The sequence below is a fragment of the Schistocerca nitens genome, chromosome 2 (assembly GCF_023898315.1).
Source record: "Schistocerca nitens isolate TAMUIC-IGC-003100 chromosome 2, iqSchNite1.1, whole genome shotgun sequence".
Lineage (NCBI taxonomy): Eukaryota > Metazoa > Arthropoda > Insecta > Orthoptera > Acrididae > Schistocerca > Schistocerca nitens.
This window is the reverse complement of record NC_064615.1, coordinates 737,598,139-737,625,963: the sequence shown is the minus strand read 5'-3', so window position 1 is coordinate 737,625,963 and position 27,825 is coordinate 737,598,139. Positions and strand designations below refer to the sequence as shown.

General features: G+C 39.7%; 1 protein-coding gene across 2 annotated transcripts in view; it reads left to right on the top strand.

Moving 5' to 3' along the window:
• The window catches only part of LOC126236952 (hormone-sensitive lipase), a 114,268-nt gene that overhangs the window by 46,511 nt on the left and 39,932 nt on the right, over nt 1-27,825 (top strand). For both annotated transcript variants that reach the window (XM_049946649.1, XM_049946647.1), the window contains exons 5-7: nt 9,190-9,365; nt 20,426-20,699; nt 24,927-25,115. In XM_049946649.1, coding sequence (XP_049802606.1) covers nt 9,190-9,365; nt 20,426-20,699; nt 24,927-25,115 — 639 coding nt within the window. The remainder of the gene's footprint in view (nt 1-9,189; nt 9,366-20,425; nt 20,700-24,926; nt 25,116-27,825) is intronic.

The window sequence follows — 27,825 nt, the reverse complement described above, 5'->3', positions numbered from 1 at the left end:
ATTAATGTTGCATTTTTTTTATTTGTTATTAAACCTACTTTTGCGTTACCCCTATTTTATTTTGTGTTTATAACCCTGATCAGAATTCCTGTTCTTCCTGCCACTGAACTTCACTAAATCCCACTGTATCTGACTTCAGCCTATACATTTCCCTTTCCAAATTTTCTAACCTACCTGCGTGTTTAAGGGATCCAATATTCTATCCTCCAAACCGTAGGATGCCAGTTTTGTTTCTCATGATTACTTAGTCTTCCTGAGTAGTCCCTGCCCGGAGATCCAAATGGGGGACTATGTGACCTCCGGAGTATTTTACCCAAGGGGATGCCGCCATCATTTAATCATACAGTAGAGCTGCATGCCCTCGAGAAAAATTAGGGCTGTAGTTTCCTCTTGCTTTCTGCTGTTCACAGTACCCGCACAGCAAGGTGTTTTGGTTGATCTTACAAGGCCAGATCAGCCAATCTTGCAGACTGTTGCCCCTGCAACTGCTGGAAAGGCTGCTGCTCCTCTTCAGGAACCACATGTTCATCTGACTTTTCAGCAGATATCCCTCCACTGAGGCACACAAGCTTCCCCGCCTATGGCAAGGTCCATAGTTAATGGGGGCAGCGGGATAGCACTGTTACCAGTTTCAAACTGACAGGTTCATCTTCAGACAGCTTCACATTTATAATAAATTTGTTATTCTTTAGATTAGTTGTTGACTCTTTTCCCTTTACTAATGTAAACAACAACAAATGTGATATAAATGTGAACAGCCATCTGAAGATGAACATGTCAGTTCAAAACTGGTAATGGCTCTGTTTGTGTGAATAAATAACTGTATTAACAGTGGCTGGTTGCTGTTTCCTTCTTTGCAAGAACCAACCTGTAAAAACTTCCTTATTGACACTTAGAATCAGTTTCCTGGTACTGCACGTAGAACTTTACTAAGATAGTATATATTTTCTAACTTGTTTCATTATTTTGTGCAGTGATGTGGTGAATGGCATAATTCTGTGGTATCACAATACCTTCTCAATTTTTTAGATGCAAATTGGTTGTATATAAACAGAGATAGTGTTCTATTTTGTTCCCCTGATGAATGTCACATTTGACACTTAAAATGTTTCATGTGTTGAATTAGTACATTGTTTCTCAGTGGCTGTAAGGACAAATTTAGTTTGAACTTGAATCAAAAACTTCATCAAAATCGGTTTATTTATTTATTTAATCGTATGGCCATCCAGATTTAGGTTTTCTATGGTTTCCTACACCTCTTAAGACAAATGTCACAATGACATCTTTGAAATTGGACATGGATGACTTCCTTCCCCATTTATTATCCATTTCTGGTGTTCTCTAGACTGCCTTAAAGGTAATTTGTTTTGTCAGATTTTGTGGTTAACATACCAGCTGTTTAGACACTGGCAGCGCTCTTTAATGTTTTGAGTGGGTCGTTACTGTGGGATAACACTTATGCCTGACAACAGAGTGATACCATGAAAGGTTATTAATTATTGTTTAATTAAACTGTGATTTAGCTCATATAATGTTAATTTTATTGTTGTCTGATTAAACTAAGTGTGTTGGTGGAGAATTGGTTCATGCAGTTGAACTCATAAAGGAAAACCATAAGTTCACAGTATCTGAGCTTTCTAAGAATTTCCTGCAAATTTAGAGATGACTTACTCGTGAAATTTTTCCTGAAGAACTAAATTTTTAAAAAGTGTGTGCTAGTTGGGTGTCAAAAATGAGCAAAGGTGAGACTTCAGTCGCTTATGAAACCCTTCAATGGAAATGACAATCAGTTGATTGGAGGCTCACTGCATCACCAACTGAAGTCTAAACTGAAATAATTATTGACACCTCAAAGCCTTGTACAGTCTTTTAGGGTGAATACGGCATTTGGCCATTGCATTTTTGCTGCTAGGTGAAACAGTCAACGTAAATGTTTATCAGCCGCAGTTTCCTAAGTATCGTGCAGTACAGAATGGAGTGCCTCTGAAAACTCACAAACAGTATTGTTCTCATTCATAACAATACCTAGCCTCACACTGCGAACAGGTCATGACAACTCTTACAGTACTTTGGCTATAACTTGTTTGACCATTGTCTGTACAGCTTTGACCTCATCCCTGCTAACTTCCGTAGTGTTTCACATCTGACACTGTGCCTTGCTGTCCAAAAATTCAAGGAAGAATGTTATAACATGGTTGACGCAACAGATGGCAATTTTGTACACCGTGTGTCCCAGTTCCATCAAGACTGCGGCTGTGAAAAATAAGTTGGCGATTATGTTCACAAAATCACTATATTTATTTGAAATAGTCTCCTGTTGAGTCAGTACACAGCTGAAATCATTTTAAAAGTGTTTTGATACAGTCACTGTAGTCCTTTTCTGGAATTACATGCAGTACTGCAGTACAGTTTTCTTGGGTGTTTTTAACTGTGTAGTAATGTTGTCCTTCCTGCTTCTATTTGGGGAACAAACAGCTTGTTGTCTCAATGCTCCATTACCATTTTCCAATGAGTGTCAGACACTTAGTTTCTCATTTGCAGCCACAACACCTGCTGCAGTGATGCTAGTGCTTTGATTTTCTATGTGGTTGTCGTTGTAATTTGAAGGATCATAACACTATGACTTACCATGAAATAGCATTGCAGTTAGAATTTCACATAAGCAATCTTAATGGAACTGGTACATCCTATGTATGAGAAAGAGACACAAAAAATATGCTATGCCATGACACATGTTAGTGAAAAGATAGTTTAATATTTGTAGTTTTTCTGTGTCTGCACTAGTTTTGTTTCTGTTCCCAAATATAACTTACTTTCTGGTTGCACAGAGGAATATCATCACGTAAGTCAGCAGAAATTTACACTTCTGTAAAAATATTGATGTTCGAAGCATACTGGAACTTCCATTGTCACATGTTAATGAAAAATCTAGGTGATAATCCTGAAAACCTAAGTAAAACTGCTAATGGGTTGAAGGCTTCTATTCAGTTACATGCTGATCAGTTTGATGTGGCAGTAGAAGACAGTGAAAGGAATGCTGAAGTTTTAAATTTTACATTAAAAAAAAATCATTCCTACAGGTGGATCATACAGGTCTAACGTTGTTTGTCACACACTCACATATGCAATACATAGAGGTTGCACCACTGGCATTGAAAAACAACAGAGTGAGTTGAAAAGTAATGAATCACAAGAACCAAAAGAATACCAATTCAGTTTTGCAGAAAGTACTATGAGGTGCTATCCAAAATTTTTGAGACTGGTGCTGCCATCTGTTGAAAACCTTACCTTTGGGCTAATGGTCACCATCACCCTCGAAGTAGTTCCCATCCCCACATACTCACCGGTTGCAGCGCTTTGTCACTGATCAAACATTTTCTGGAAGTCCTGCTCTTTGAAGGTGTTTATCACCGCCAGCGATGCTTCTTGAATCCTCTCTAGTGTTGAACTGACGGCCTTTCATCTTGTTTCAGTTTGGGGAATAATGCGAAGTCGCAAGGTGCCAAATCTGGCAAGTATGGTTGGTGGGGTGCGCTATGTTGTTTCTTTGCCGAGAAAGTCCTGGTGAGCAAAGACGTGTGACAGAGTGCGTTTTCGTGATGGAGCATCCAGTTCTCGTGACGCCAAAGTTCGGGCTGTCATCGCTGCACATTTTCATGGAGCCATCACAAAATCTCACAGTAGTGTGTACAATTCACTGTTTGGTTGGGTGGGATGAATTCTTTGTGCACAATTCCCTTGGTATCAAAGAAAATGATGATCATGCTCTTCACTTTGCTCTTTACCTGTCTCCCTTTTCTGGATCTTGGAGAGCCTGGGCTCTTAAACTGGGATGATTTTTGCTTTGTCTCTGGGCCATAACCGTAAATCCAGCTCTTGTCACTGGTGATAACCCATAACAGTAAGGTTGGATCATCAGATGTGGTCTGACGAAGGTCCGTGCACACTTTAACATGCTGTGCCTTCTGATCGGCAGTCAAGATCCTTGGCACAAATTTTGTGGCGACACAATGCATGCCCAATTCATCAGTCATCATTCGTTGACATGTCCCATAACCAATACCCACTTCATCTGCAAAGTCTTGAATGGTTCGACGTCGATCCATATGAACCATTTGTTGAAGTTTGGCAGCAATGTCTGGCATTGTGCGGCTAATGGGCCTTCCAGTGTGAGCATCACCTTCGATGTCTGTATGGCAGGCCCTGAACCCAAGCATGCCACTCACACCCACGTACGGCTCATGCTCTGTCCCCCAAACACGTGTTGAATCGTTGCAAGGGTCTCTGTAGCACTTTCCCAATATTTGCACAGAATTTGATACACACACGCTGTTCTGTTTGCGTATCAATCGTAAAATTGCCACACACCAAACACATGGAACACGTCCTCCCAGCTGAATGCCACTCCGCACACTGACGCATCAGATATGCAGCTCTCGCAACCTAGCGGTGCAAAGATGTACTACTCCTACTTTCCAGAGGGCAGTGCCAGTCACGAAAATTTTGGATTCCACCTCATAATAGGCATTGACCCCTTGCATAGCTAGCATTTATTGCAAATCTCTAGCCCAGCACAATGCGAATCTCAGCTTGCTCTTTTCTCACAGAATGTTCAGATACAGCATTAGTGGTGACCTGCTTGACAGTCGCATCATTTAAATATCTGGAAGTAATTACAGTGAAATGAATACCCCTAGCTGCATACAGGCGTTGATGTAAGTCAACGGGGACAGTTGAAAATGTGTGCCCCGACCGGGACTCGAACTGGGGATCTCCTGCTTAAATGGCAGACACTAGGGGTATTCATTTCATTGTAATTTCATTCTAATGAGCTGCATGGTCACTGATGATATCTGTTCATTCGGACATGTCAGAAAGAGCAGATACCATATTCATATGTATCTGGATGTAACATTGTAAAGTGATATGAAACGGAAGGTGGGCTGCTATATTTGTTACCAGTAGGTTCAAACAGCACCCAAGTGTTACAGAGGAACTTTGGGAACTCAAATGGGAATTCCTGAAGGGAAGGTAGTGATTTTTTTTTTTTTTTTTTGAGGAACAGAGAAAATTTTGGGATCTGAGATTTCAGGCTGACTGCAGAATGATTCTACTGCTGCCAACATACATCTTGCATGTAGCCTATGAAGATAAGAGAAATTAGGGCTCATATTTGGGAGCATAACAGGAAATGGCCAGTCATTGATTATCACCAGACCAGAATTTGATAACTAATAGGTAAAGTTTCTTTATCTCGTATATATATATATATATATATATATATATATATATATATATATATATATAGGGAAACATTCCACATAGGAAAAATATATCCAAAAACAAAGATGATGTGACTTGTGTGTACTCTGTTACTCTGTGTGTCTTTGTGCTTAAAAAGAGTATTTATATTGTCCTGGTTCATGTAACTGTGCAAAAATAAGGGGAACTAGTCAATCAGTTTTTAGATTTTGTGCAGCACTAATGTGGATGAAATGCAACATCTCAGTTTTTCAGTCTACATTTAAGAATCTATGAAGAAATACTACATGAAATAATGCACAAAAATAATGTGCATTGTAACCTAATCTGTTCTAAGCAGGTACAGAAACTTTCCTGCAAACAGAATGAGTTGTCATTATTGGAAGATCTACTGTATTAGTATATGACTAGGGAAACGTTTGGTTGAGATCTCTATAGATAAAAGATTAATAACAAAACATTACATGGAGATGGTTGCAGGTCTGAAACTGGCTTTGACTGACTGTGGATTGACAAAAATGACTGTGGATTGAATTAGTCTAACCGAAGTTGGATGATGTATCAACAGAAGCAATAGGAATTCAGAGATTTTCACCTCAATTTGTAACTGCATGTCATTCTAGCCATTTGTGGCTGGACTAATGGAAAAGAGAGAAGCTGTATGAAAATATAGGTGCTTGTTCTTAATTCTTTTATTTTATATGTCAACCCCAGGTCACAAAAATAGCATAATGACTAGTTTAAACTTCCTAGTAAGTTGTTCTCGGATGCTCTTTACAAAAAGGAAGAAAAAAGTGGAAGTAAAATACTAGAACATAAATTATAAATCAAACTGAGGTCTGTACTCTGCTCTATATATTATATAACAGCATCAGCTTTCTAAATCTTAACATTTCAAACAAGATAATAAACACTGTTTCACATTGTACTGTAATCTAACTTCCTCAGATGTGATGGTTAATCAGAAGTCTATCCTTTCCCTCCTATACAAGTGACCATATTTCTTTTATGTGAAAGACAGATTACGCAGTCTACTTTTAAATCAGGATGAGTACAAGCATAAACTTATGATGGCATAGTTTATAGCTCATAATAAGAGAGATAAGAACACTTGTAACATAGGCTTCAAATGAATATCGAGTTGACTGATGACAGTTACCAAACATTTACCACACAATTACTAAGTAATGCTGGAAAGAACAAGTTTCCATAGCAGAGCTGTTCACCTAGATGGCAATGGAGATCTTAGAGAATATTAAATGTAGAGTTGCAGAATGTTCAGAGGTGCACAACCAGCCAAGAGCACTACTGTGAAAATATTATTAGATGAATTGATGTCTGGAATTTGAAAATGCATTAAAATTACTATTTCACTTTCTTTGGTTGTGCATTCTGAACATACCTATTGTGAGGAAATTACCTGGAGCAGTGGACATTCATGCTGCATTCTGTTCACCACTAGGCTAATGGCAGATGGAATATCCTAATAAAATGGTTAATGGATTCCTCTGTTCCTAAACTGCTGCCTTCTACAATGTTGGCAGCTTGTGTAGATTATTAGATCCAGAATTCTGTCAAATTTATCATCTCATTTGTGACTTTAATGGGAAATCACAAAATGCATTTTCTGAGAAAACTGCCTCGATATCAGACTGACCCAAGATGATATTAGGAACATCACTTTCACTGTGTGAAGGTTGCAGAAAATGGTAAACTTCTTGCCAGTCTCAGGCTACTTCCTCGTGGTTGCAGGTAGTCATTGAAACTCTTTGAATTGTACAGGGTTATTACAAATGATTGAAGCGATTTCACAGCTCTACAATAACTTTATTATTTGAGATATTTTCACAATGCTTTGCACACACATACAAAAACTCAAAAAGTTTTTTTAGGCATTCACAAATGTTCGATATGTTCCCCTTTAGTGATTCGGCAGACATCAAGCCGATAATCAAGTTCCTCCCACACTCGGCGCAGCATGTCCCCATCAATGAGTTCGAAAGCATCGTTGACGCGAGCTCGCAGTTCTGGCACGTTTCTTGGTAGAGGAGGTTTAAACACTGAATATTTCACATAACCCCACAGAAAGAAATCACATGGGGTTAAGTCGGGGGAGCGTGGAGGCCATGACATGAATTGCTGATCATGATCTCCACCATGACCAATCCATCGGTTTTCCAATCTCCTGTTTAAGAAATGCCGAACATCATGATGGAAGTGCGGTGGAGCACCATCCTGTTGAAAGATGAAGTCGGCGCTGTCGGTCCCCAGTTGTGGCATGAGCCAATTTTCCAGCATGTCCAGATACACGTGTCCTGTAACGTTTTTTTCGCAGAAGAAAAAGGGACCGTAAACTTTAAACCGTGAGATTGCACAAAACACGTTAACTCTTGGTGAATTGCGAATTTGCTGCACAAATGCGTGAGGATTCTCTACCGCCCAGATTGGCACATTGTGTCTGTTCACTTCACCATTAAGAAAAAAATGTTGCTTCATCACTGAAAACAAGTTTCGCACTGAACGCATCCTCTTCCATGAGCTGATGCAACCGCGCCGAAAATTCAAAGCGTTTGACTTTGTCATCGGGTGTCAGGGCTTGCAGCAATTGTAAACGGTAAGGCTTCTGCTTTAGCCTTTTCCGTAAGATTTTCCAAACCGTCGGCTGTGGTACGTTTAGCTTCCTGCTTGCTTTATTCGTCAACTTCCACGGGCTACGCGTGAAACTTGCCCGCACCCGTTCAACCGTTTCTTCGCTCACTGCAGGCCGACCCGTTGATTTCCCCTTACAGAGGCATCCAGAAGCTTTAAACTGCGCATACCATCGCCGAATGGAGTTAGCAGTTGGTGGATCTTTGTTGAACTTCGTCCTGAAGTGTCGTTGCACTGTTATGACTGACTGATGTGAGTGCATTTCAAGCACGACATACGCTTTCTCGGCTCCTGTCGCCATTTTGTCTCACTGCGCTCTTGAGCGCTCTGGCGGCGGAAACCTGAAGTGCGGCTTCAGCCGAACAAAACTTTGAGTTTTTCTACGTATCTGTAGTGTGTCGTGACCATATGTCAATGAATGGAGCTACAGTGAATTTATGAAATCGCTTCAATCATTTGTAATAGCCCTGTATATTAAAACTAAAGAAACCACTTGCAGTCCTGTTTTGAGAGCTAAAAATATTAATAATAACTTCAATCTCTTCACTACTTAAACTCTGTATTATCCACATACAGGATGTATTAAAGCTGTCCAAAATGGGATTTGAACCACAAGCAAAGTGCTTGACCATGTTTCAACCTTTCAATAAACCCACTGATCTATGTACACATTACATTAATTTCACCTGAGTAGCGGTACTTGTTAGTGTGGATTGGGCTTTGACTCTACCACCTCCCATTTAAAAGTGCTGTTGCAACCTCTGTTATACTAGGTATAAGTCAGTACGTGTTTCCTTGTATGTTTCTATTTGGTGCATCTTAATGATGAATATTGAAAGTGTTACTCTTTCAATCACAATTAAATGTTTTGTGTAACGTGATTGACTAGTGTGTTACTTGGCAGCCAGTTTTAACTTTGGCTTCTGGTCTCTTTTGAACTGTCAAGTGTACGATCCAGATATAAGAACCTAATTTTTTTTCGGTGTTGGTCTTACTTGAATGAAATTGTGTAATATGAAGGAAACTGATAGATATTTGGAATCTAGTGGACATATTAAGTAATTACTCTGTGTGCTTACATCAGCTCTGAAATTTTTTTGTTTCACGCTTAGAGTTCATTAGTGAAATTTTGTGGTGGGAAAATAATGCAGAAGTTGAGTGCATGTATGCTCATTTGTAAACTGCTTCTGAAGGTTCACTATAGATTGTTGTGATTGTCATTGTAAAATTGTTGAATGAATATTGTTACTGGATTTTTTGTGTTATATAATCCTTCAGAAATTATGGCACGGATGCAAGGAGTTGTGGGGCCCAGTATGGCAGTTAACCAAGTGATGCTGCTTCCACCCGAACCTTTGAATGTGAGTGGTGTTGCAGTACCTGTTCCAACAGCTCATTTTGGACCACGGCCTTTGCCAGTCAGACTTCTGCTGGCGCGGAAACGAGCTGGCATGGTGAGGTAGCCATAAGTAGTTACTCATTTTTAATTAGCAATAATTGACAGGATTTAACAGCAGTCTCCTCTAGATATGTGATTGTAATTGAATGGTAGTAAATATGCGCTTTCTGTTCTCAGTCATATGAACAGTAGGTAGTGGCGTAAATTCAAAAGAGTAATGTTCGTACTTGTTGCTAGGTCCTAGCAGTACTTATATTACTATATTAATTTTTTTACAGTTGTATTGACCAACTAGGATCATGTTAACAACTTCAGTTCCTCTTCTTGCTTTGTAAAACGGTTTCTTTCTGCTATTTCTGATTCTTTTGATGTTTCTTTCTAGATCTTTCGTTACTTCTGTAATTCATGCTATTGTCGATTTCTTCTTCCAGAAATATAGGAGATTTGTTTTGGTAGTCTATTTCAATCCATTCAGTAGAGGTGTCCAAAAAAGGTTAATCTTCGTTTGGCCATTACTTCAGATATTTCTCTATATTTTTGTAGATCTCCTCATTACTTCTTGTTTTCCAACCATCTGCAGTTTTTATTGCACCCATTATTTTTCTAATAATCCTTCTTTCCAGTACCTCTAGTCTGTCCATCTTATAGTTCATCGTTAGGCATTCAGATCCATATAAACATTCTGGTCGTACCATTGTGGTGTAGTGTTTTAGTTTTGTTTTTCTAGATAAACATTTCTTGTAAATATTTTTGGTCAAACCATGCACTCTTTCCATTTTGTTAATTCTTACATGTATTGCAGATTTTTCTGGTTCATTCTGTTGTATAGTCTCTCCAAGATATTTAAATTTATGCACTAGCTCTATTTTACCTGTTTGTGTTTCTATGAATTTTGGCGCATTTTTTATATCTGTCATGAATTTTGGTTTTTTCAGCTGAAATTTTGAGACCAGTTCTGTTTGCTATTTTTTCCAGAAGGTTTACATAAATAACTGCTTCTGTCAGGTTTTCTGAAAGTACTGCAAAATCATCTGCAAAAGCCAAGCAGTTTACCTTGATTCCATTTGTTTTCCTTCCCAGAGTTATATGTTCAATTTTGTGATTTATTTAGCTCTGAATTCCAGATCCTTACAATTTTTTTCTAGAACACAGTTAAACGTGAAAGGTGATAAACCTTCACTTTGCCTAACACCAGTTTTTATTTCAAATGGCTAAGATACATCTCCCATAAATTTGACTTTAGATATTGTACCTGTTAGTGTTTCACGAATTATATTTGCTTATTTTGATTTAACACCAAATTCTCTAATGGCCTTATCTATCGTTTCTCTGTCTATACAATCAAATGCTTTCTTGAAATCAATAAATGACACTATTATTGGTTTGCTGGTTAACATTCTATGGTGAATTATTGACTTTAAGTGAAAAATTTGTTCTGCACAGGATCTTCCCTTTTGAAAACTACCCTGATATTCTCCCAGTTGTTTGTCTAAAGTATCTACCACTCTATTCAGGAGAATTTTTGATAATATTTTGTATGCCAATGGCAAAAGTGACACTCCTCTGTAATTATTGACATTTTGTTTGTCTCCATTTTTTATGTAGTGGGTGGATTAATGCTGTTTTCCATTCAGGTGAAATCTTTTCAGTTTTCAAAATGTTTTCAAGAAGCAGTTGTAGGTCCTTTATCATTTTTGGCTGTGACCACTTCAATCATTCTGCTTTAATGGAGTCTTCACCACTTGCTTTATTGTTTTTATGGCTTTATGAATTTCTGACTCTGTTGATGGGAAATCTTCCTCTAGATTTTGACATGTCACTGGAAATTCTAATTTATCTGTTGAAACTGGACAGTTTAACAACTTTTCAAAAAATTTTGCTAAAATTTCACAATTTTCTTTGTTATTTAATCCCATTTTGCCATTTTTCATCTTTGAAACAAATACTTGGTGGCTGATATCCTTTAAGTATGTGTTTAAAAGTTTGGTAAAAATTTCTAGTATTATTTTCGGTGAATTTTTCTTCTATTTCAATAAGCTGAGAATTTTCAAAGTTTCTTTTGATTTTCTGTATTATTTTTGATGTTTCTTTTCTTTGTTGTCTGAATTGTTCATGGTCTTCCTCTTTTTTTGAACATCTCCATTTTCCCCATTTTTGAGCTCTTTGTATTAAGTGCTTCTTCACACTCCTCATTCCACCATGTCTTCTTTTTATTCTTGGCCAATCCTAAAGTTTTCTCTGCTGCTTGAGTTATTTGCATCTGGAGTTCACACCGATCACCTTCTTTACTTGTCTCAATTTCTTCTCTAAATTTTTCTGTGTTTTCTTTTGTAATATTAGCTGTAGTGGTGTTGTATCTGGTCACTTTCTTGGTCACCTGTTTTGTTTTAGATGAGAGAAATTTTATTTTAATCTTAGAGAGATAATAAGAGATAATGATCTGAGTTGAATTCCCCATTTCTATTTTAACATTCATAATTTCCATGATATATCTTTTAGATATGGCTACGTGATCCAAATACCTTTAATGAAAATTTTTTGTTGAAGTTTACCTGTTCATGTGCTTATAATGCATATTTACCCAAGTAAATGTTTCATTCAGCATTCTGACACTACTTTCATTTTAAGAACAAGTACAGTATGTACATTGGGAATATAAATTGACAAAACACTGTTCATAGTTGCTAGTCCTGGTGGGTGGTAACTGATGAAAACTTCACAGTGCACTTCAGTGGTTTGCAGAGTATGGGTGTTGATCTAAATACAGCTGTAGTAGTAACATATTTATAAGTTTCTTGGTAAATTAGTTATGGATGAAGATTTTGGAATATACATGCACAGTTAAACAAGCAAATGAAAACAGTGAGGCAAATGGAGTTGTGTTGTCAGCTAGTTACACATGGAAATCATTGTCCATCAATTTCAGTAACACTAAAGCAAGGAACATGTGTTCCTATAAATAGTCAAACGCAGGTGAATTTCATGTACACTGGACAATACTTTTTTTACCACTGTTTTATTAGTTTCAGAAGTAAAAACCCAAGGAGATTATAAAAATAATTATATTATCAAACAATAATAATTTTTTTGGGTGTGGTGGTGTTCATAGGGCAGGATTAAAATTATATACTGACTGGATGTGACAGCCTTAAAGCTATCATAGTAATCACCCAATCACTCAAGAGATACCCTCTTGAAATACTTCAACATGCACACATGTTTCAGTTCCTTTAGTGTTTTCATTGCATATCTCATGAACTGACTCTGTTTGGCTGTAAAATGTGAAGAGATGTAGTGATAAGACACTAGAGTAGTATTTGTGATGATGAGGGTTCAGTTTTAGATCTGGACATTCAGATTAACATTTTCCATGGTTTCCTTAGGTTTCTTGAGGCAAATACCAGGATAGTGTCTCTTGAAAGGCATGGTTGATTTCCATCCTCCAGCCTTCCCCAATCCAAGTTTGCGTTCTGTCTCTAATGAGCTTGTTGTGAAAGGGATGTTAAAATGTAATCTGCTTTTATTCCCTTTTTTTCCAATTTGGTTGTTGCACAGGACTGGCTACAAAGGTATACTTCAGTCCTCTCATAAATGAATTCCTGGTGAAACTAAACAACAAAAATCATTGTTTTGATATCTGCTGTGAACTTGCTAAGGCCTTTGATTGTGTGGGCCACGAAGATATCTTTGGGAAATTTATCATAAAAGAGTAACTCATTGTGTTGGTCTTAAGAACAGAGTTTTGACTCATTTTGCATACTTTCACTCCACATTGTCTGTCAGAATTATATTCTGTGGTGATGGAACTAAAGTAAATAAAGTATTCATTCAGCAAAAGTGAACAGTAAGAGTACTTTATAAATGTGCATCTTACAACATAGACATCTTCAGATATCTAAGAATTTGTACCCACTTGTACTCCATGTACTACGTAATTTTTAATCATCTATTACTGCACAACTTCCTACTGTCCTCTCTGTCTGTCTCCTGCCCCCCCCCCTCCCCTCCTGTTTGCCGTTCTCCCCACCCCGACCCTGTCTCTCCGTCCTGGCCAGTCTGGTTGCCCAGCCCACCTCTCCCTCCCCTCCCTCCCTGCCAGTCTGGGTGCCGCCCCCTTTACCTCCTTGCCTCTCAGCCAGTCTGGTTGCCGCCCCTTCCCCCGCACCGGCCCCTTCCTCCTGCTTGCTTCCTCCTTCCACCCCCTCTCTGCCTGCTGTCCGCCCGCCTGCTTGGCCATTTGCTCCATCTGCCCCTCTCTCACTTCTATGTGCATATACACAACATCTAACACAGTCTGATGCTAACCCTGTAACACTGCTGCTGTGTATTGTATGCCAAGATGTTGGTGGTTAGCAACACTTCTCAGCACCATCCCAACTCCATCTGTAAGGCCCGGTGGCTCAGCATAAACATTTCAGTAAATGCACATCTTGTTGGGTTTTCAAGGAGTGCTGTGCTAAGTGTATTCAACATGTTGTGAAACCAAGATGAAACCACATGCAGACGCTGTGGCATTGGGTGGCCACCCCTCATTATAGATGTCGGACATCATAGGCTGGGCAGACTGGTAAAATAGGCCAGGCGGCGAACTGTGGTAGAGCTAACATCAGACTTTAATGTTGGGTAGAGTACGAGTGTGTGTATTAATGCAGAGTGCGCTGAACACTCCATGGCATCAACAACTGTGACTGAAATTGGAATGTGACCATTGGCACTGGACGTTGATGCAGTGGCAGAGCATTGCATGGTCTGAAGAGAGCCAAACCTTCTCCATTGTGTCGATGGGAGGGTTGCGAATCCATTGTGTTTCGGGAGATCTGCTCCTTAACATGTACTGTGGGATGGAGACAAGTTGGCAGTGGCTTCATTATGCTCTAGGGAACATTCTCGTGGGCATCCATGGATCCAGTGGATCTTTGCCAAGTAGTATCATATACTGATTGCAGGACGCATACACTACTTCTTAACGATCATGTTACCCAATGGCAGTGGCATTTTCCAGCAAGATAATCTGCCATGTCACAAGGCCATAAATGTGACGGAGTGGTTGGAGGAGCGCAGTGGTGAGTTCCAACTGATGTGCTGGTCCCCAAACACTCAATGTGTGAGCCTAACCAAACACATCTGGTATGCGATTGAATGTGGTGTCAGAGCTCATCCCTCCCCTCCCTGGAATTTATGGGAATTAGGTGACGTGTGTGCAGATGTGGTGCCAACGCCCTCAAACGACCTACTGAGGCCTTATTACTTCCATCCCATGATGCGTCTGCACTTCTATCTGTGCCAAAGGTGGACATACCAGCTATTAGGTAGGTAGTCATAATGTTCTGGATGATTGGTGTAGATTTGCAGTGTGAGCCACATGAGCTGAATACAGTTGTATCACATTGAGAAAGGATTATGTGATGATGTAGGGGAAGGGGTGCCATTCACCATTGTATTGGAAAAAATGATACCTGTATGACAGTTGTGGAACAACATAGTTTTCCAGCATCTCCTAGTTGCTGTGAATTCATAAAATAACAACGGTCCATTGATGCCAGTCTGTAGAAGGTAGTACCATCCTGTCACCTTTAAGCTGTCACCCCTATTGTCAGCCATGGCATGTGGGTGTTCTGTTCCTAAAACCTTGCAGTTTTGCTTATTCAGTTTTCTGTAGACATGTCACCTGACACCAAAAAGGGTATCATTTGCAGATAGGCACCATCATTGCCACATTACATGATCAGCTCGGCGAACTTCCTAGTTCCGTGGATCATCTAGTTACAGACCAAGCAGCAGTTGCACTTCATAACACCATAGACTTGCATTTGTGTACCTTGTGAACGTCTCTCTGAGGATGATTGTGAAAGACGAAGTGCATGATACTTGTGTGGCTGATGTTAGATGTCTGCAAGGCCAGATTACAGCAGTGATAGGGCTGGTCAAATTGTTGTTGTTTGCAAATGTATGTCAGGAGATAGTGTTGCTTGACATAGCCTGTGCTATCAGTAGTGCATGATGTACTAAAACTGTGTATTCTTCTTGCTTGGCCATATAAATCCCAATGTTAATTCTACAGTTTTCAAGATATGCATTTTTTCTCATTTGTTAGTCTCCTTGTACTCTGTACTCTGTCGTGCTGGAATCTCATCTGATCATCATTATGTTCCCTCGGCATCCTGATGCATCCTTTTCCCCTGTTCCTCACTGACATCTTCAAGGTTTCTGAGAGAGTAGTTGGAATGTCAGTTTCTAAATGTTCTGGCTCTTTTAAGAACCTATTTTTTTAAAAATTTGGTTAAAGCATTTCCCTTTATCCTCTCGGAGTATTGTGGCCCTTACAGTTTTCAACAAATTTATTTACAACTCCATTTTTGGCATTCTGTGGCTCTTAACTGTTTTCACTTTTATTGGAAATACTTCAGCTCAAAAGTGTCAGAATGTTTGCATCAATCATTTTTATTTCTGATAGTGCTGGAAATTCTTCCCAAATACAGTTATCACATTCTCTTTTTTTCTAGCAAATGTTTCCCAGACTACAAGATTGATACCAGCTTAATGTGAAGTAGAGACAGGAAAACTTGAGAAGAATGAAAATAATGATCAAATCGTAACATATTATCCATCTGGGCTCACTATATTTTAGGTTTGTGAGAATAAAAGCTAAACAAGCAAATTGGGAAGTTGAGGATGGAACAAAGATAATATGGAAAAAGGATAGACTGCTAGTCACAATGTACGGGAGGCATTGAGTTGCAGATTGACACAATGAAAAAGAATGATAGAAATATTCAGCTTTTGTACTATGTCCATCAAAGAAGAAGAAACAACTGACACAAACATGGCCACTGTCGTCTCTGAATGCTAAGGCCTAACTACATCTACAACTTCATCTGAGATCAGCAGCCACCTACCCGAGGTAGATGAGATACGGAATAAACATCATTGGAGGGGGAGAGAGAGAGAGAGAGAGAGAGAGAGAGAGAGAGAGAGAGAGAGAGAGAGAAGGGAGGGGGAGAAGCTAGTGCTGCCTGTGAGAGTGTGCATGGACATGGTGGAGACAGGATAGTGCTTCTAGACACCACATCGAAAGGCTATACTGGGTGGTGGTGGTGGTGGTGGTGGTGGTGGTGGTGGTGGTGGTGGTGGTGGGGGGGGGGGGGGGGAAGAACACAAAGGGAACAGGAGAAACTGAGAGGAGGGGAAATGACTATGCAGGTGTGGTCGTGGGATACATGAGTGTTTAGGGCTGGAGTGGAGGCAGGGAAGGGGACTGAGAGTAGAAGATAGGTGCTAATGAATGTTGAGACAAATGGGGGTGGTGGGGGTGGGGGGCATGGTATGTTGCATGGAGATTTACAGTTGTGCAAGTCAGATGACACAGGCTGTGAAGCAGATGTTGAAGTGAAGCACATCATGTTGTGTGGCATGTTGAGCAGCTGCGTAGTTCAGTGGCTCATGGTAGTTCAGTGGCTCATGGCCACTGTTTGGTGGTGGCCATTTGTACAGCCAGCCAGCCAGGTTGTAAGTAGTCATGAGCTCATAGAATGTGGCACAGAAGTTGTGAATAAGTTTTTGTAGGTCGTATGACTGCTTTCACAGGTGTCTGTCCCTATGATGTGGTAGGAGATACTTGTGACATAACTGGAGTAGATGGTTATGGGAGGATGTATGGGACAGGTCTTGCAGTCTATTGGAGGAATTTGAGCCATGAGACAATGGATTGGGAGGAGTTGTTGAGTAGGGATGGACAAGGATATTGTGTAGATGACCACTGTGAGAGTGCTGGGTTGTATATTCGTCATTTCAGGACCTAATCAGACATAGTTGAAATCCTGATGGACAAAATGATAGTTGCTGCAGTCCTGGGTGGTACTGAGTCACAAGAGGCCAGACAGTGGCTATTTGGGAACGGTAAGTGACACAAGTCATGGGAGATTAGTTCTGGACAAGGTTGGATGGGTAATTTTGGTTTGTAAAGGCCACAGTGAAACACTTGGGAAAGAGACTGCTTCTCATTACAAGTACGTTGACCATGTGTGGTTAGGCTGTATAGAAGGGACTTCATGTGGAACGAGTGGCAGCTGTTGAAGTGGAGGTATTGTTGGTGGTTGGTGGGTTTGATGTGGCTGGAAATACTGATGTAGCCATCCATAATGTGCAGGTTGATTTTGAGGAAGGTGGCTTGTTGGGCTGAGGAAGACCAGGTGAAGCAAATGGGGAGAAGCTACAGAGGTTCTGTGGGAATGTGGATAGAGTGTCATCACTCTCAGTCCAGATCATTATGACATCATCAGTGAACCTGAACCATATGATAGGTTTGGAATTCTGGGTGGTTAGGAAGGATTCCTCTAGATGACTTGTTAATGGGTAGTATAGGATGGTGCCATGTGGGTCCTTATTGCTATATTATGGATTTGTCTGTAGGTGATTCTTTGAAAAAAGAAGTAGTTGTGTGTGAACATATAGTTGGTTGTGGTGACCAGGAAGAAGGTTGTAGGTTTAGAATCCGTTGGATGTTGGGAAAGATAATGTTCAATAACTGCAAGGCCAAGGTCATTGGGGATGTTGGTGTGTTGGGAGTTGGTATTGACAGTGATAAGCAGGATGCTTGGTGGTAAAGAAACAGGGACTGTGGAGAGCTGTAACAAATGGTTGGTGTGTTTTTTGTAGGTAGGTAAGTTATTGATAATAGGCTGATGCTGTTGGTGCAAAAGAGCAGAGATTCTGTCTCTAGTGGCACAGTAACCAGGAACAATAGGGTGCAGACTACGCCACATGGGATTAGCTGAGCGGTCTAAGGCACTGCAGTCATGGACCGTGCGGCTGGTCCCGGCAGAGGTTCGAGTCATGCCCTCGGGCATGGGTGTGTGTGTTTGTCCTTAGGATAATTTAGGTTAAGTAGTGTGTAAGCTTAGGGCCTGATGACCTTAGCAGTTAAGTCCCATAAGATTTCACACACATTTGAACATTTTTGGTGCAGACTACATTTCCTGGCCAGATTGCTGTTCACCTCAGATGCAGTTGCAGTTGGGCCTTGGCACCTGGAGAAGGCAGTAGCCATGTGTGTGTTTTTTTCTACTTCTGATGGAGCATGTAGTCTGAAAGCTGGACATTTCTTGCACTCTTTTTCATTGTGCCTGTCTGCAATGCCTCTGTGTGGTCAGTAGCAATCTCTCCCTTCCATATTCTTGTTGCTCCATTGTGGACTTCACATAGAAAGTTAGGATATTTCATGCAATATCCCTGTTGTCCAAGAGGAACAGAGATAATTTTCAAATTACAACATATGATCCATCTGGGATCACTGGGTTTTAGTACTGAAAGAACAAAAGCTAAGTTATATGAGGGTGTAAGATTTTATGGTCAGTCCATTTCAGTAAAATTCTTCTAGGTGTTTGGCAACATCGTGATGTGATAAACTATTCAGGTTTTGGTTACTGTTTCAGGCAGCCATAAGGGTGATGGGGTCACATACACTTTTATCCAGAAATTCAGGAATGTTGTTGCAGTAAACTAGATTCTGTTCTGTAGAAAAATGTGGGATGGAATCTGATTTCTCCCTTTTGCACCACAAGAAGAGGATCTATGGGGCAAAACTTCCTTTTCCATTAACTTAGCTGTTGTGATAAAACTGTAGGAAGATAAAGTTATTGACTGTATCATTCAGTTCAGCCGGTGTGAGCGTCCTATGCTCATTGCTGTTTGCAGTGTCTTGAAAGTCCTCACCAGAATCCACTGTGGTATTCTCAGAAATTTGAAGAGATTGTGGTGTTTCTGGGAGTGAAGATAGCAGTATACTTAGTCGTGGAAATAGATGGTGCAGAATAATAAATTTCTAGAAGTCAGAACTATAAAACAGGTAGAAGTTTAAAGGAAGATTTTCAACTGTGGAACAAAATAACACAAGCTACTTACTGTAAGTGACACTAGCTCAGGCAGAGCAAGCAGTCTTGTACAAAAGAAATTTTCTGGCGTAAAAGAGTGTGCGATGATAATTTTTGAAAGTACATGTTAATAGTGCAGCACCATATGAACATGAAAAATGGATTGTAATGAAACTTGAAAAGAAAAATTATATATTTGTGGATTTGTTTCTGTGGGAGAATATCAAAAATTGATTGGACATATAAAATTAAATCTAAAGAATTCTTGAAAAGAATAAGTGAGGAAAGAAGTCACTGGAAAATTGACACCATAAAGAGGGAAAAGTTGAACTGCTATCTGATAGTTACTAAGTGAGGGGGTGTCAGTGGCTAATCATTAAAACTGTTTTATTTTTAGTTCAGTATCTGTTTATAAAAGAAAATAATATGAGGAAAATAATTTTCAGCATTATTTTTTTTTTTTTTTTTTTTTTTTTTTTTTTTTTTTTTTTTTTTTTTTTAAGCAATATTTCCTGTTTAGGGAATAACCTGCTCCTACAAATCTTGCTTTCTTGCTTGCTGAAATCGCAAAACATCCAGGCTGGATCTCTCTCTCTATGCTACAATCTGTCAGTGTTGTGTGGGTGGTCAGTGAGTGTGTGGGAGAGGGGTGGGTATGGGTTGAGAAAGAGAAATTGGACATTTACAATATATTGTGTGCCTATCATTAGTATTATGTTCCTGTTTCAACAAACAGTAGGCAGACATTTTTTGTGTTGGTCAGTAAAATTCTTCTGGGTTTGTGACCGCATTGTCAACTATAAAGTACCGACATTTTGGCGACTATTGTAAGGCGCCTTCCTCAGGGTGTATTAGCAATACACCCTGAGGAAGATGTCTTGCAATAGTCACCAAAATGACGGAATTTTATAGTTGACAATGCGGTCATAAACCCAGAAGAATTTTATTGACTTTGACAACAGCCACGGGAGCCTACGTTTACATTTCTTGTGTTGTTTATTTTCTATTCTACACTTGCAGATAAATGGCCATGCTGTCATCAATATGGGGACTGGTGTAAAATGTAAATTAGAAGAAAGCGTGAAAATACTACTAAAAAATGTCATTGTATGTTGAGCGTGGCACCTCGCAATGTTTTCATTAGACCTCTAGCAAGCCTTTGATTTTTATTTAAAGTGGTGATGTAGTATTCGACAATATGTTGTGGAGAATTTCTACACATGAAGTACAATCTCTTTTGTTGCAGGTTGGAAGTGGTGCAACTGGTAGCCAGCCCAGCTCACAACTGGTTGTGCATTTACATGGCGGGGGGTTTGTGGCTCAGAGTTCCCGCTCCCATGCAAGTTACTTGAGGGAGTGGGTTGCACGATTGGATGTGCCATTTCTTTCTGTTGACTATTCCCTTGCACCTGATGCACCATTTCCTCGTGCCTTAGAAGAAGCATTGTATGCATACTGCTGGGCCCGGACGCATGCCCGCATGCTAGGGGCAGCAGATGATGCACAAATCATCATGGCAGGTGATACATACATTTTAGTTTATTATAATTGTTTTAAATCAGTAAGAGCAGAGAGATCAACTTTTTTTTATCATTGAGAAAATGGAACCTGTATTCGGATGTGTAATTCAGTATTACAAAGAGCAAAATGACAACTTATATCATATAGTGTCTTTTTCAGGCACAAGTTGTGAAACTGGTTTATTAAATTATGTAGCAGTAGTACTGGGGGAAAAAAACCCTCCCTGATCTTGGACAGTAATAATTAGAAATGTGGGACGTGTTGGCAAGAAAATGTGTGTTGTGTTAACGGGCATGGCCTAGAGTTTCAGAAAATGCCATTAAATGTCAGTGAGTGCATCTTCTCAGTTTGCAGTCATTAAGAAGTAAGATAGCATCTGCTCAGCAGGTGGTGTTTTGTGTGCTGCAGTTTGCAAGGAGAGAGTCAGTTATTTTGATCTAGTGTGCTTTTGACATTGATCTGCCTGCACACAAAAACATTCATCATTGGTATTGCCAAATTGAAAAGACAGGATGTTTATGCCACTTCTTGTGAAAAAGTGTACGGGCCCTTCTTTTCTGAGGAAAATGCAGTGACTGGAATGAGATATCTTCAAATGCCACAGAATTGGCTTTTTTCAAAATTTCAAAACAACTCCAATGACTTCCATTTTCCAGCATGTTGGAGTTCCAGCACACTGACATGACGCCCTACATCAGTTTCTCAGTGACACAGTGTCTCAACACTGGATAGGGCGCATGGGACCCTGAGACACTGTCCTGTGTTCTTGGCCTCCAGGATTGCCAAACATGACCCCCTTGTAATTTTTTTCTTCCGGGATACATGAGGGGAAAAAGTGGAGAACAGAATAACAGCCATCGTAATGTGTGTAAAAGCAGATGCAGTGTGTAAAGTTTATGATGAATTTTGCTATCCTCTAGATGTTTTTCATGCTGCTGTTGGTGTACACACACTGCATTTGCAATAGCACAGCTAAAACTTATAGGTTATAGATTTTGTGTGTATTTTTCAATTCAACCCTTGGTATTAGTTTGCTTTTATGAATAAATTGGAGTTTTGAAATTGGATCATTACTCACAAACGCAAGGAGAGTGGTGCTTGGTTTTGGTGGCAATAGGTAGAGGTTCATATGCTTAAATCAGGTAGAAGCAGTAAAAGAGGAGCAAAAGAAATCAACCTGCATGTGGAGGAGGGGTAATAAACTAGAACACAAGGATGACAGGAAACAAGGAAATGAAATAATATGCAATAAACAGAGTGCCGTGTTGAACGATGAAAACTGAACATAATATAATAAACTGTATTACCTTCCATTATTGCTGGGCATTGAGCCATATTTCAGTATAATAAATATCTTATTAATGCTGTATGCAGTAAAACAAATACAACGTGAACATTCATCACAGAGAATGTAATACAGGTGGAGGATAAATAACAACATACGTAACTAGGCAAATGTATGAAAACAGTGAGGAATAGATTCTAAGTTCCAACAGAATGAGAGAGTCATCACTCCATAGGTAAGCTAAATTTAAATGTCATGTAAATTAATTCAGCTACACTGGTTATTACATATGTTCAGCATGTTACATTGTACATTTCAAAAGAATGTTCACATTGTATGTATATATTAGGAAAATGCAGTAAATGAAGCACACAAAAAGGAATACAAATGTCTCAAAAATGAGAGCGACAGGAAGTGCAAAATGGCTAAGCAGGCATGGCTAGAGGACAAATGTAAGGATGTAGAAGCTTACATCACTAGGGGTAAGATAGATACTGCCTACAGGAAAATTAAAGAGACCTTTGGAGAAAAGAGAACGACTTGTATGAATATCAAGAGCTCAGATGGAAACCCAGTTCTAAGCAAAGAAGGGAAAGCAGAAAGGTGGAAGGAGTATATAGAGGGTCTATACAAGGGCGATGTACTTGAGGACAATATTCTGGAAATGGAAGAGGATGTAGATGAAGATGAAATGGGAGATACAATACTGCGTGAAGAGTTTGACAGAGCACGGAAAGACCTGAGTCGAAACAAGTCCCCAGGAGTAGACAACATTCCATTAGAACTACTGATGGCCTTGGGAGAGCCAGTCATGACAAAACTCTACCATCTGGTGAGCAAGATGTACGAGACAGGCAAAATACCCTCAGACTTCAAGAAGAATATAATAATTCCAATCCCAAAGAAAGCAGGTGTTGACAGATGTGAAAATTACCGAACTATCTGTTTAATAAGTCACAGCTGCAAAATACTAACACGAATTATTTACAGACGAATGGAAAAACTGGTAGAAGCCGACCCTGGGGAAGATCAGTTTGGATTCCGTAGAAATGTTGGAACACGTGAGGCAATACTGACCTTACGACTTATCTTGGAAGAAAGATTAAGGAAAGGCAAACCTACATTTCTAGCATTTGTAGACTTAGAGAAAGCTTTTGACAATGTTGACTGGAATACTCTCTTTCAAATTCTAAAGGTGGCAGGGGTAAAATACAGGGAGCAAAAGGCTATTTATAATTTGTACAGAAACCAGATGGCAGTTACAAGAGTCGAGGGGCATGAATGGCAAGCAGTGGTTGGGAAGGGAGTGAGACGGGGTTGTAGCCTCTCCCCGATGTTATTCACTCTGTATATTGAGCAAGCAGTAATGGAAACAAAAGGAAAATTTGGAGTAGGTATTAAAATCCATGGAGAAGAAATAAAAACTTTGAGGTTCGCCGATGACATTGTAATTCTGTCAGAGACAGCAAAGGACTTGGAAGAGCAGTTGAACGGAATGGATGGTGTCTTGAAAGGAGGATATAAGACGAACATCAACAAAAGCAAAACAAGGATAATAGAATGCAGTCGAATTAAGTCAGGTGATGCTGAGGGAATTAGATTAGGAAATGAGACACTTAAAGTAGTAAAGGAGTTTTGCTATTTGGGGAGCAAAATAACTGATGATGGTCAAAGTAGAGAGGATATAAAAGGTAGACTGTCAATGGCAGGGAAAGCGTTTCTGAAGAAGAGAAATTTGTTAACATAGAGTATAGATTTAAGTGTCAGGAAGTCGTTTCTGAAAGTATTTGTGTGGAGTGTGGCCATGTATGAAAGTGAAACATGGACAATAAATAGTTTGGACAAGAAGAGAATAGAAGCTTTCGAAATGTGGTGCTATAGAAGAATGTTGAAGATTAGGTGGGTAGATCACGTAACTAATGAGGAGGTATTGAATAGGATTGGGGAGAAGAGAAGTTTGTGGCACAACTTGACCAGAAGAAGGGACCGGTTGGTAGGACATGTCCTGAGGCATCAAGGGATCACAAATTTAGCATTGGAGGGCAGCGTGGAGGGTAAAAATCGTAGAGGGAGACCAAGAGATGAATACACTAAGCAGATTCAGAAGGATGTAGGTTGCAGTAGGTACTGGGAGATGAAGAAGCTTGCACAAGATAGATTAGCATGGAGAGCTGCATCAAACTAGTCTCAGGACTGAAGACAACAACAACAACAACAACATTAGGAAAGTTCTGGAGTGTAAATAATTTAGAAGTAGAAGAGACCACTCCCCAGTTAGGAGGAACATAGATTTGTCAACAGGCACACACAAAAGGGAAAGAAAACATGCTAGCTTTTGGAATCTATCCATTTTCGAACTAGAGGACATGCACAAAAGTTTGTGCAGGCGTTTTTATACTAGCTCAAGGAAGGATTGCTTCTGAAAGCTAACAGGTCTTCTTTCTCATTTGCATGTGTCTCCTGATGACTCAAAGATTCTGCTATTCGGTAAGTAGTCTCCTTTGCTCCTAAATTATTCACATTATATGTATTAGACACGGTGGTGGCTGTGATCTGAGAAATTGAAATATTTGTAAGTAAATGAAAATTACAGCCTATCACGTTTGTTACATGTTTCATCTCTCAGCATCATTTTAAAGATGATGATACTTCAAAGTTGATTTCAGTCTGCTGTGTTATTATATCTAATTTGACTATAAAAGTTCATACTTTTAAATTTCGAACTCAACACTCTAAAAATGAATTTCATGATGATGAAAGATTTAACTTCTTTGCTTAGAGTTTAGGCAAGATACCAACTCATTTAGGCACAGTGTCTGTGGTAACTGTTCATTGTCTTATACTGAAGAAAGTAACTGAAAAAACATTAACTTAATCTCACAATTTTATAAGTTAGTTGTATGCACTACTTTTGATGCAAAATTTGTGTTCTGTGACCCAGGTGATTCTGCAGGAGGAAACTTGTGCCTTGGTGTGACTCTGAAATGCTTGGAACTTGGTATTCCTCCACCGTCAGGTCTCTTCCTGGCTTACGTACCTGTACTGTTATCTTTTGTGCCATCTCCATCGCGCCTTCTCTGCCTTTTTGATCCGCTGCTGCCATTTGGGTTCATGATGCGTTGCCTCAAAGGTGAGCCTAATATATATGTACACACACACACACACACACACACACACACACACACACACACACACACACACGGTCGTATAAATGGGTAAATATGTTTGTGCTTGTGAAGGAGTTTGCAATAGTTTGAAGAAAAAAGTTGTTTTAAGAACATGAATGTTGTATTAGTTGACACATCAGCAGTCATAGTCAGTCAGAACTGAAATACCATTCTTTCATCTTTGAACATTTTAACTGTAAACCACCTCAGAATATATTCTAATATATGGCTTGTGTATTTCTCAGAGCTACACTCAACAAGACAAGGTCTTACCAAAAGAAAGAAAGAAAGAAAAAAAAAGTAGAACAGGAGAAAGCAATAGAACAGCATAAAAATTTCAAGCTTGCACAACTAATGTAACTTTTTTCATATATCATAAAGAGGGTGAGATTGATAAATATGTAGTTAAGAAAATATGTCTTCTCACAAAATTGAGAGAGAGTGCTTTTTAGTGTTCACACTGGCTATAGGGACACATTAAACTGTCGAGAATAGTTCCAGTCAGAGAGAAAAATGAGGACAAATATTTTCTTGTGAATAACCAGTCAGTAATGATAAATATGGCTGAAATGAACTTTATACCTCAGATGAGTTTCTTGATAATATGAGTGATTTTGTTACTCTTGACATTGGCATCGTAGGCAAATGTAGATGCACGTTGCATCCAATGGTGTCACAAACCATCACATATGACATTTGTCCACCACATTGCTCAAGAATGCAGGCTGCAAGTCTCTGCTGCAGTGGTGGAGCCTGTTGTAGGCTATTCCAGATTGTGTACCTACCTGCAGGCAGCCATGTACCTACAGGCATATGTGGATAAATGGCTGGGGCATAGGCAAGCATTCAGCCAGGCTATAGCCTACACCATCATACTGCCCTGGCAGAGAACCCACTGGCTGGGGTGATCAAGTGACTAATGCATTTGCAGAATGTGTTCAATAGATTTACCTGGAGAGTAGTCCACAGATAAGCTGAGGGGTGCCCACAGTAGCAGTGTGCTATGAGGCAGTGTTGGAACAGCCTGGTCTAATGCATTTGCCCACAACTCCAGGATTTGGTGAAGTACACCCCATACCTTAAACACTTCTCAGCAGATCAGTGATGATATTCTTTGCTTTTGCTGTCTGGGACATTAATAGTGTATAGTCAGTGAAGCTTCTCACAATAACAGGAGTGCACCAGTGTGGCTCGTATCAGAAATCAACACAGATTCGCAGACAGAGATCTTGCGAAACTCGGCTCACTTTGTTTCTCCATGAGATCCATAGTGCTGTGGACAATGGCACTCAGGTTGACGCCATCTTCCATGACTCCAAGAAAGCATCTGACACTGTCACACTGCCTTTAGTGAATAAAATATGAGCTTACTTAGTATCAGACCCGATTTACTAGTGGATTCAAATCATCCTTACAGATATAACTCGCCGCTCTTCACAGAACAAAATTGATTGATGTAAAGGTAATTTCCAGAGTATCTCATGGAAGTGTGATAGGACCATTACTGTTTACAATGTATATAAATGAGCTAGAAGGCAGTGTCAGAAGCTGTTAAGGCTGTTCACAGAGGATGCAATTGTCTATGACAAAGTTGTTGTTATTGCGGTCTTCAGTCCTGAGACTGGTTTGATGCAGCTCTCCATGCTACTCTATCCTGTGCAAGCTTCTTCATCTCCCAGTACCTACTGCAGCCTACATCCTTCTGAATCTGCTTAGTGTATTCATCTCTTGGTCTCCCTCTTCAATTTTTACCCTCCATGCTGCCCTCCAATACTAAATTGATGATCCCTCGATGTCTCAGAACATGTCCTACCAACCGATCCCTTCTTCTAGTCAAGTTGTGCCACAAGCTCCTCTTCTCCCCAATTCTCTTCAATACCTCCTCATGAGTTATACGATCTACCCATCTAATCTTCAGCATTCTTCTGTAGCACCACATTTCGAAAGCTTCTATTCTCTTCTTGTCTAAACTATTTATCATCCCCGTTTCACTTCCATACATGGCTACACTCCATACAAATACTTTCAGAAATGACTTCCTGACATTTAAATCTATACTCTATGTTAACAAATTTTTCTTCTTCATAAACGCTTTCCTTTCCATTGCCAGTCTACACTCTCATTTCCTAATCTAATTCCCTCAGCATCACCTGACTTATTTCGACTACATTCCATTATCCTCGTTCTGCTTTTGTTGGTGTTCAACTTATACCCTCCTTTCTAGACACTGTCCATTCCGTTCAACTGCTCTTCCAAGTCCTTTGCTGTCTCTGACAGAATTACAATGTCATCGGCGAACCTCAAAGTTTTTATTTCTTCTCCATGGATTTTAATACCTACTCCGAACTTTTCTTTTGTTTCCTTCACTGCTTGCTCAATATACAGATTGAATAACATTGGGGATAGGCTACAACCCTGTCTCACTCCCTTCCCAACCACTGCTTCCCTTTCATACCCCTAGACTCTTATAACTGCCCCTGCTTAGCCATTTTGCACTTCCTGTCGATCTCATTTTTGAGACATTTGTATTCCTTTTTGCCTGCTTCACTTACTGCATTTTTGTATTTTCTCCTTTCATCAATTAAATTCAGCATCTCTTCTGTTACCCAAGGATTTCTACTAGCCCTCGTCTTTTTACCTACTTGATCCTCTGCTGCCTTCACTACTTCATTC